The sequence below is a fragment of the Cyprinus carpio genome, chromosome B11 (genome assembly GCF_018340385.1).
Source record: "Cyprinus carpio isolate SPL01 chromosome B11, ASM1834038v1, whole genome shotgun sequence".
Taxonomy (NCBI): Eukaryota; Metazoa; Chordata; class Actinopteri; order Cypriniformes; family Cyprinidae; genus Cyprinus; species Cyprinus carpio.
In genome coordinates, this window is record NC_056607.1 from 22,298,911 (window position 1) to 22,309,599 (window position 10,689).

At 38.4% G+C, this 10,689-nt stretch overlaps 1 protein-coding gene across 5 annotated transcripts in view; it reads right to left on the bottom strand.

Annotated features, from left to right (window-relative positions):
* Positions 1-10,186, bottom strand: part of LOC109063316 (sarcolemmal membrane-associated protein-like) — a 68,977-nt gene extending 58,791 nt beyond the window's left edge. For 4 of the 5 annotated variants that reach the window (XM_042734616.1, XM_042734614.1, XM_042734615.1 and 1 more), the window contains exon 1: positions 8,785-10,185. In XM_042734616.1, coding sequence (XP_042590550.1) covers positions 8,785-8,982 — 198 coding nt within the window. In that variant the 5' untranslated portion in view covers positions 8,983-10,185. Of the gene's footprint in view, positions 1-8,784 lie in introns of all 5 variants that reach the window. The other variant, XM_042734612.1, reaches the window with a different exon arrangement.
* Positions 10,187-10,689: the final 503 nt, after the last annotated feature.

Sequence of the window (10,689 nt, forward strand, 5' to 3'; positions counted from 1 at the left end):
CTGCCTATAATAACAACAGACTGTAAAAAACGGGGTGCAAATGGCATGATACTATTTTAAGACTCGACAACAGAACTCACACTTTGACAGAATATATGCAATGGCCAGCAGCTAAAAATGCTAAAGACAGATGATCAGCAACACCACAGACACATGAAAAGAAACAATTTAATGACAGACATAAGAGACTTAAGAAACTGCAGAACAATAAATATCAGATGCACAAACAGAAAAGCAGCAAAAAGCAAAATGTATTTAATATGACATATTGCACATCTAGGACCGATAAAATTAATTTTTTCTAGTTAATAGTAGGGCTGTGCAAAAAATCGAATGCGATTTTCATGCGCATCTCGTCAGCAAAGCCGCTCCTGTCAGGGCTCCAAACAAAAAAATCGATTAAGGAGCCATTGGCTCCTATAAGAAAAAACTTAGGAGCCAAATAATTTTTTTTAGGTGCCACAGAATAAACGTGTTGTATTTATTTTACGATTATTATTATTTATTTATTTACATTTCAACATTTCAATCATACTGTCATGTGTTTAGGTCTCATCTTTTCTTGACTTTATCAGCATTTTAATCCATCTTGTAGATGACCTGGGAACTAAGGTTCACTTAAAGTGGGAACTAAATGTCTTTTCCAGCTTGAAATCTACAGTCACAAAGAATTGTTCATTACACAGAGTCTGTACCAGTATCATGGAGCATAAGCATCACTTGGCCACTGAGTGTAGCTTGGGCTCCTCCTACATGAGACATTTCAGTAAGTTGTACTGTAGGCTCTCTTATAAAATAGCCTACCTTTTGATATTAATTCATGTACATTATGTACTATATTAGTAAAGAGAAAGATTAAATGGGTTCACTTGCCCTTGAACTGAGGTGCTAAAGCGACCGCGCCTGCTGCATTAAGGAGCGCCAAAACTGCATTGTTTGAATTTCGTTATGAATTCGGAATAATTTTAAAGCTGGTACTTTTTATTAAAAAGTTACAAAGCACAGAGCTTTTTGCGATTACTGCACTTCAAATAATGAAGTTCACGCATTAAAAGAACACAGACCAAGATCTTGTTTAGAAGAAGCCATATTAGTAATTATTATAAACGAGAATTGTTAACGATATTGCCAATATCCACACAGCTGACAGCTTTACCTGTTCTAGTTTGTTCAAGTTGTGCACGAAATAGAGGCTGTATTTTCTGCACTTTCGCTTCTTCCGTCTCCGTCATTTCTCTCTCGCTGCACAGCGGAGCTGCGTTTATCAGACTGTGTGCGTCAGCACTGATGTGCGGCAGAGATGAGGACTGTCTGAAACTCTCTTTTTCCACTAAAACTTTGATGCGCATCGTCTTAGTTTAATACGTGAACATAACAAAAGATTTGATCGCAAACAATTAGGAAAAAAGGCATTACATTCAAATTGTTAAGTTATAACATGTAAATATATACCCAGATAGCAATAACACTCGGGCTGATTCTGGCTGAAATGCGTCTCTGTCGGTTCAGTCTCGGCATCGGTGAGAAGATAATGGGCCAGAGCCGCGCCAACTCTACAAAACACTTCTGGCTGACAGACGGCTTTTTCCCTATGGGCCGATCTCGGCTGAAAGCTGTTGTACACGCGGCAGGTCCACACTCGGTGTAGTTGTGTGTATTAACCTTCGGCCCGAGTTCCTTTTATCACAGACGGGGCGCTGCTAGAATGAAGCAAATCATAACTTTTTTAGCGGTTAAATCCTGAGGAGCTTTCGGCGGGTAGTCGCCAGTGGCGACCTCAGCAAAAACGTCAGTCGCAAATTAATATTTATGGTCGCAAATGCGACTGTTTTAGTCGCAGTTTGGAGCCCTGCCTGTGATTATTAGTAAATCACCAGCACGTGCTTTCAGATCAGTGTTGCCAAACTGGGCTACTTTAACACTGTTGCCGCGGGTTGTTTTTCATGTCTGTGGGCTGAAGCACCCCCAATAACGTGATATTCAGCCCCTGGAATGCGAATTTTACCAGAGAACCCCCCTCGAAATGGCATTGTGTGGGTTTTGTTGTTAAAACCTGGCAACCCTGTTTCAAATGGAGCGGCATTTACTACACAGAGCCGTAGTTCACTGACAAACTACACAAAATCGCATTCACACTAGGCAATGAATCGCCTGCGATTTTGAACGTGATTTTGTGTAGCTTGTCAGTGAACTACAGCTCTGTGTAGTAAATGCCGCTCCATCTGAAAGCACGTGTGATTAGTAGTAAATCGCCAGGATTTACTACTAATCACAGGAGTGGCTTTACTGACGAGATGTGCATGATAATCGCATTTTTTGCACAGCCCTAGTTAATAACGTTAATGAAAATGCCAATTTTTCCAAGCAATTAATACTTGATTAGTGATATTAGATCCACATCACATGGATGAATTCTTCTCTGCTGTGTCCATGGCATCAGATGAAGACATATTTGAAACAGACCACACGGAGGTACAATGCCACAAATCTAAACAACCTAATCATGATACATGAATACCCTCAAATTCACAATATGTCTAGCTGATATTTAGAAAGTTCCAGGTAGAACTCTAAGGGCTCTTTTTAATTTAGACTTTGAGCAGATGTAATATTTACATTTACATACTGATTCTAACAATCACCTAAAACTAACAAGCCAAACAACAAACTGTCCAGAAGTCATGACTATTCATACCATGTACACTCAAGGGGTGAAAACCTGCATTTTTGTAGGATACAAAACCATCAAGACATTTTTATCTTCAAACTATTAATTCTGGCTACAGCACAAGTCCTCTATCCATAATAAAGATTTCTCTAGTGAAAAATTACCTTGTCTGAATCAGGAGAAAAATCTGCACAGATCAAGCACTGTTTACAAGGCAAAACAGTTCTGAAAAAATATATGGGGGTGGATTTTGATGTGAGAGGACAACAGGAGATGGACTTTTTCCGATGGACAAAGTGTTATAATGGATTATGGACTTGTATTTTGGCCAGAAGTGATGGTTTAAAGTTAAAACGCGTGCCTGGTTTCACAGACTAGTCCCAGACTAACTTGCATTTCTGAGCTGTCTTAATGAAAGCAACTTGCACTGACATATCTTAAAATATGTCAGCGACATTAATTTGTATCAAAATGCAGACGAGTAATTTTTTTTTCTTTCTGAGGCACATTTTAAAAACTACTTAAATGTCCTACTTTATAGGCCTAATCCTGGCCTATAAGCCTTGTCTGTGAAACCAGGCCCTTGATGTTTTTTTTTCTTTCATGCAGCTTTTCACTTCATAACACGTTAAATAATGGACTGGAGTCTTGTGGATTATTGTGATGTTTTTATGAGCTGTTTGGATTCATTCTGACGGCACCCATTCACTGCAGAGGATCCATTGTTGAGAAAGTGATGGAATGCTACATTTCTTCAAATATGATGAAGTAACAAACTCATCTACTACTTGGATGACCTTAGGGTGAGTGAATTGTCAGCATATCTTCATTTTCAGGTGAACTATTCCTTCAGGTAAATGCTTCTGCTTTGTTGAAGTCAACTCAAGGCTAAAGGAAAGACACAAACAACTCAAATTTTATTTCTACTTAGAGTGCATCCGAAGCACAGGGCAACACTAGGGCTTACAAACATTCAGGATGTCATTTATTGATCAGTCTGAAATTGAATGCAACACAATACAAGTAGATCAAAGCAAACCTGGGTATTCACAAACTCAAATCCTGAAGGAAAACATAATGAGAAGTGAACCACATTAATTAAAAACTGGTCTAACTAGAGCACAGATGACAGCCCAGAGCCTGGCAGGACAGTGTATCCTGGAAACACACTGGCTTCATTCTCATGGGTGTCAGTTTGCCAAATCCATTAGAAGAAATAGCAGTGTCAGGCCTGAGAGCAGTTATCCAGACACTCTATTAGCAGCCGTGAGGCTTTGATTGATGTCTATAAATACAGGCAACATTCTCAGGCATACAGTAGCAATCGCCACCGTTTCAGCAATGCCGCATTTGTAGTACACAGCATCACAAAGCCTGTGGACAGGTGGTAATATTGGCACCATTTCACATTATGCTAACTATTGGCTGGCCCAGTTTAGGTAGCTTCATCTTGGCACATCTTTCCGACAGAAACCGAGCCAACAGGAGCAAAGTCTTTTCAGGTCATTACTGCACTGTCCTACGTGGACAACCAATCCCAGAGAGGAAATGGATGGTATTAGATTTTCAGTCTTAATACTGTCAATAACAAGAAGCAGCATCTGATAAAATCAAAGCAATTTAGACTAAGTAGGAAAAGGAACAGTTCAACCAAAAGTTAACATATGCTGTAGATTAAAGTCCAAGTTGTAGAGGAGTTTGTTTCTTCATCAGATTTGGAGAAATGTAGCATTCCGTCACTTGCTCATCAATGGATCCTCTGCAGTGAATAGGTGCCGTCAGAATGAGAGTACAAACAGCTGTTAAAAACATCACAATAATCCACACCACTCCAGTCCATAAATAAACGGCTTGTGAAGTGAAAAGCTGCATTTGAAAGAAATAAATCCATAATTGTAACGTTTCTAACATTAAACCATTGTTTCTAGCTAAGAGAGTCCGTAATGCTTTCTCCAGTCTTCTGAATCAGAAGAGAGTTGTGCTCAAGCACTGTTTACAAGCAAAAATTGGATTATGGACTATCTTGGCCAAAAGCAATGGCTTGAAGTAGGGATGCAACAACTAATCGATAAAATCGATTATTATCGATAATGAAAATCATAGACAACGATTCTCATTATCGATTAGTCGGGTTTGCCCACTGTGCACGTCCAACTTCAGCCGGTCGAATCAAATTACAGCACTGGATAACGCATGTATATGGACAAAAATGCATCTAAAAAATAGTGGAGGAAACAGAATGAACTCCTGCAGGAAAAGTATGTGATCCAGGCTGCCCAAAACATGAGAAATCTTTATTTTAAGCTTCAAGCTGATGCATTAGCGTAATGTCTTGCCCTGTCAGTCGCTTTGACTGTGCATCCTTAACGCAAAAAACTTTCAGTTAATGGTCATATCCTTATCTGTAAATGTCACAAATTCACACGAGCATTTCCATTTTTGCATAAAGGCCCCTCCTGACAGTCTGCGTTAAGTTGAAATCTTTACGTGGCAGGCATGTGCGTTAGTGAGACGTTAAACAGTAGGGAGGGAGAAGATATTGAGTGACCAAAAACATTCACTGTGCTGAAATATCTGTTGTTGAACATTAAATTTATGTTTAAAAGTCAACATGCGGTGCGAGTAATTTATGAGAGTACTAGAAACTGAAGGGACAGCAGCGTGTGATTGTCTGAATATAAATGTCAGACGCTTTTACAGGATAAAGAAATGACAGTAAGAGGAGACTGACTGTGATCAAAGTGTTCCTGCAGAACTTTACTCTGATTTTATTTATCTTAATTATTTTAATTTTTGGTCTAGAGATTTAAACTATATTGCCTACAGTGATTAACAAATTTATTAATACAAATGTATGCAAGGTTTTTAACCAATTTTGTATGGTTTGTGCCACTGCTGCTCTTAACTAACAGTACTGGTAGTTACCAAAATAATTTTTTAGCTTTCTGTATTGGTTAGTCCTCCAATGTGTGTAAGCTCTTTAGTTACAGTAGTAGGCTATTTCTAATGCTATAATATAATTATTGCTGTTATCTATGAAAGAAAGACAGAAAAAAAATAGTCAAGTGCTTTATGTTTTTTTTTATTATTATTCAGATACAAAATTAGTCAAAAAGTACATAAACAATGCCAGCAAGCATGCAAGCTGCTATCAAAGGCAAATGAGGCAATTTTTGTTATTATGTGAATAAATACTATTAAGTTGTTTCGGTTTGTTATTTGCCCAATAAATGACAATAACATTTTTAGATTTACATTTTTTTGACAGATTCCTAAAATATTTGTGTTTTCTCTAATAAATTGTTAAGCACTGTATATTTTCATAGCATTCAGGTGGCATATTTGTTTGAAGGACATGGGGCAGAATGTGGTATAGTGCGTTTTTGTTGTTGTTGTTGTTGTGAATATTGTTTTTTTATTTTTTCGATTAATCGAAAAATTAATCGGCCAACTAATCGATTATCAAAGTAATTAAAATAAGTTAAAATCTCTCTCGAGATTTGTTAGTTACGGACTTGAGTTACTCTCATTCTGACGGCACCCATTCACTGCACAGGATCCATTGGTAAGCAAGTGATGTAATGCTACATTTCTCCAATTTTTTTCTGATAAACAAACAAACTCATCTACACCTTGAACAGCCTGAGGGTGAGGAAATTTTAGGTGAACTATTCCTTTAATGCAATGAAAAAAAAATGTTCTGCAGAAGTATTTAAAAATCGCCTCAATGATCACCAAGTACCAGCCATTATTAGTTAATAATAAACTACTTATGAAATAGTGATGATGAAATGACATCCTTCTATAATAGGTCACATACACACAATGCAACGTTTTTAGATTGGCAAGCGCATTAAAGTGCAGGAATGTATTCATTAAATAACAGTTCTCGAAGTGTAGAAATTGCAGTTTAATTAGATATAACCATAACAACACAGCAGCTCTGCTGTAACCAAGAAACATGGATTCCAACAGTCTATAATTGGTGTAAGCTAAAAATGTATATTGAGGTTACAAAATATTTACAATATCATTATTAAAGCCTGTTAAATAATCATTCTTCTTTAATTAGTCAGATTAAAGTCTTTCTTTCAATCAAAGCAAAAGTTGTTTCTGAAGGGTTAATCGCCTCACCTGGTTTTGTAGCGTGCAGCACTCCCTTAATTCAAACACCACGCCTTAATCTACATGACTGCAGTTAGCAACCATAGCCGCAATTATTTCACAACCGCTGAGAAATTATCCCCCAGAGTGATGATGGCAAAACTTCACTGCATCAAATACTTCCTCTTTACAGGCAAAACACACCTACACATACAGAAACCCTCTTTACGCATGCAAACTGTACTAACAACAAATAGAGAAATTCTTATGTTAGACACAGCCACACAAAACCCCTCTCTAAACATCCAAAGAAAACCACTGAAAACCATAAGCTTGCCTGAGGGAGAAAACAAGTTATGACCTAATACGCTGTGCACTTGCACTGTCAAAATGTGTCATCTGAAAGTAGAACTCAGTGAATCACCAGCATTAAACCAAAACTCACACTAAAAGCATGTTCCTGGATAATATATGCGGAGTGGAATATGTTCTGCTGCTTTCAACAGGATTATTTTACACTTTCATTCACACACGATGCTGTGAAAGGAGAGCCACACTAATGCATGTACCTGGCAGCTAAAACCTCGGACATCCAATTTCACAAGCCTGACCAGAATTAAGAGCCGTCATTATCAGCATCAACACATGGCGCAAAGAAACGCCACATCAATATTTTACTTCTATTTACCTCAGCAGTGTCATGTGAGATGGTCTCAAACAATTCATCTGTTGCTGTCAAAATGCTCCGTCGCCTTTCACGAGAGATGTGTGAAATGGCAAACAATCACATCTTATCCGTCCAACGTCACATAAACATCACTCTGTAGATCAGAGATGCCCAATTCTTTGACCTTTGATTTGGCATGCCATACCATAATCACAGCGGAAGGGGGGACAAGCCTTTAATATTAATTTGATTGTTTTATTTTAACATGAATTTTTCATTTATTTTTGCATTGAAATGCAGAGAATATAAATTAATTTCGTTTACAAATACATTATAATGCAATACTATTAGGTCATTTTATTTATATATATATATAGACGCTACACAGTGGCCCAAAATATCTGGACACTCAAGCCACACTCAGGCCTAATGCATTAATCTTACTGCATTTATTTATGTGAAATATAGTACAAGCATGCTTTATGTCAGTAGTTCTCAACCAAGGGCCCTGGACTCCACAGAGGGCCTCAGCTAAACACATGTAAAAAATTGACAACATATATTCATTGAAATTAACCAAAACACCAGCTATCAAATACATTCTCTTTTAAAATGTAAGTTACCCATTTAAATTTTAAAAACATGACTTCAAAATGTTGAAGTATTTCTTCCTGAGTTTTCCCATACTGTAAAATCTCCTAACTCATAAATAACAACACTTTTTTTTTTAAGGACTACGATCTTAACTTTCTTACTGATTGTGGTGTCCTTTGTTTATCTGTTTGTCATTTCACATAAAAATACTAATTTAAAAAGATGATTTCGAGCCAACAAGCAAAAACGGCTGAGAAAAGTGACGTTAGTTCCAATATCAAAAAAATTGGCTTTGCATAATGATATTTTGCTAATGCAGTGGCATTCAGGCATTAATTAAAACACTTTACAATAAGGTTTCACCATTAGTTAACTTGAGAGAACAACAATGAAAAACAGCGGTAATACATTTGCTACTTTCAGTTAATTTCAACATTTCCTTACATATTACGAAAAAGACTTATGGACTAAGAATGAACAGCTGTATTTTTATGAACATTGACAAAGATGAATAAACACTGTTACAAATGTACTCCTCATTGATAGTGAATATTAATGGGACTTTATTGTAAAGTGTTACCAACTGGGGCTTTTAGTGTCTGAATACTTCTGGGTGGGGACCACTGAATGTAAGCCAGAAAATCCTAATAAGCTCGGGGTGCATTTTTCATCTGCATGTCAAACAAGCAGCTGACTTAAGAGCCAAACTGACCTGTTCTGCCTGCCAAGAGAGCTACAACACCTGACTTACCTTTCCAGTCTTGTGGTCGAACCACACCAGAGCGTGATTCCTGGACAACACTTTGCAGTCGAAGGTGGCGTTATTCTGGGCAGGGCGACACCGGGCCACGGAGCGCCCGATCTTGACCGGCTCATCCAGGTAGACATGACGTTCCTGAAACGGGTGTGAATTCGGGCGACAGGTGAACACGGCCAGCGCTGAAGGCATTGAGGATGGCTTGGGAGTGCTACTCCAACCAGAGACGAAAGACAGGGTTTCTTGATCCAGACTGGCCACTTTCTTGCTCCAACTCGCCAATCTTTTTAACGAATTAGCAGGAGAACGACGCACATAGCAATATACGAAAAACTCTAGACAAGGCTCTCCTGCTGCCCGACTACATAACGTCAAAATGACTGAAGTTAGACACTATGTAGACGACTTCATGCCCCCTTGCGAGACCCCCATGATGCCAAACCAGCTGCACGATTCCATACAAATCTGTTTTTTTAGATGACAGTCCAAAACTTGAGCAGTTACACCTCGTTCCCTACACAATTCATCCTCATCCCCCTTCACAACCATAGGCCTGGCCAAAAAAAAACAAGCCAGTAACGCTAATATACTAGTAACCTGTTGGACCAGATAATCTATGTTAACGTTAACGTTACTCCCTCCAGAAATAAGACTGTCCAACGTTTGACATGCGTTTCTAAATCAACTAGCAATGACTTCTATATACAAAACGCACTAACGTAAATGTTAAACCCTGATGAAGATTATCAACGTGAGTGGGTTTGGTATGCAAGTATGCAGGACAGATCATCAAGCCACCACTCCCCAAGACTGATCAGCCTTTTACTATCAAAACAAAAGCTCAAATACCTAATCGACCCGATATATGCAAGCTTTTAACTGTCGAAATTCATGTAAGCTTTATAAACCGCCCCCGCGGACGGTGCTTTCTCGCGTACCAGAACGTTAGCTGGCTAACTTCATATTAGCGCGTTAGCTTCGCTGAGGTAACGGTGGCCTTTATCTTCTTCTTATCGAGCCCTCCGCGCTGAAAGAGACTTTAGAAATGATTCTGGGTGAATTTATCCGGGAGGAAGAAGTTGTTTTTTCGTCTGTGCAACTTTCGTGCGCGGAGAATATGCGCAAATCCAGTATTAGCTCGGGAGCTCGATACCTAGCTTAGCTCGCTGAGGGACGCGATTAATTCCCCTGAAAAGAAACTCGCAAACGAATAAAGTCCGTGACGCGGTGCCGCGGTAATCCGTGGAGGTCTCCGCTCCTGGGGACACTGAAAACGGGAGGAAAAATAGTTCTGTGCGAGAGGATAATTGGAAGTAAGTCGCCCTCTTGAAGAGATACACACACACATACACACACACACCGGCCACAAACCGCCGCGGGGCTCGCGCACCGCTGAGAAAGGGGCGGGGACTCCGCCGTGACGCACAAACGGGGGCGGGGCTACTGAAAAGGGTGACGTTTTTAATATGGAATGAAAATAGATGGTATGGATATATAAATGGGTATGGAGGCCCAAACATACAGATCATACAGTCAATAAATAAATATACAAATAAATTTATTATAAAAATAAACTTTTACGTTTTCACTTCACTTTAAATAATCGAAAAAATGACTTCGTAAAACAAACACAATTAATTTCAAATTAAATTCAGTCCTGCATTAATTTTTGTATTACCTTTTCACCTTATTTATTAATATATTTATTTAAAAAATTAGGTTACACTTTATTTTAAGGTGTCCTTGTTACAGTGTAATTATACATATAAGTACTGAGTAATATTAATTAACTACATGTACTTACTATATGATTTGGGCTAGGATCAGGGTTTGGTTTAGGTTAACATGCACGTAATTATTAATAATTTATTGTTATTATAATACTTGCATGCAAGTTGT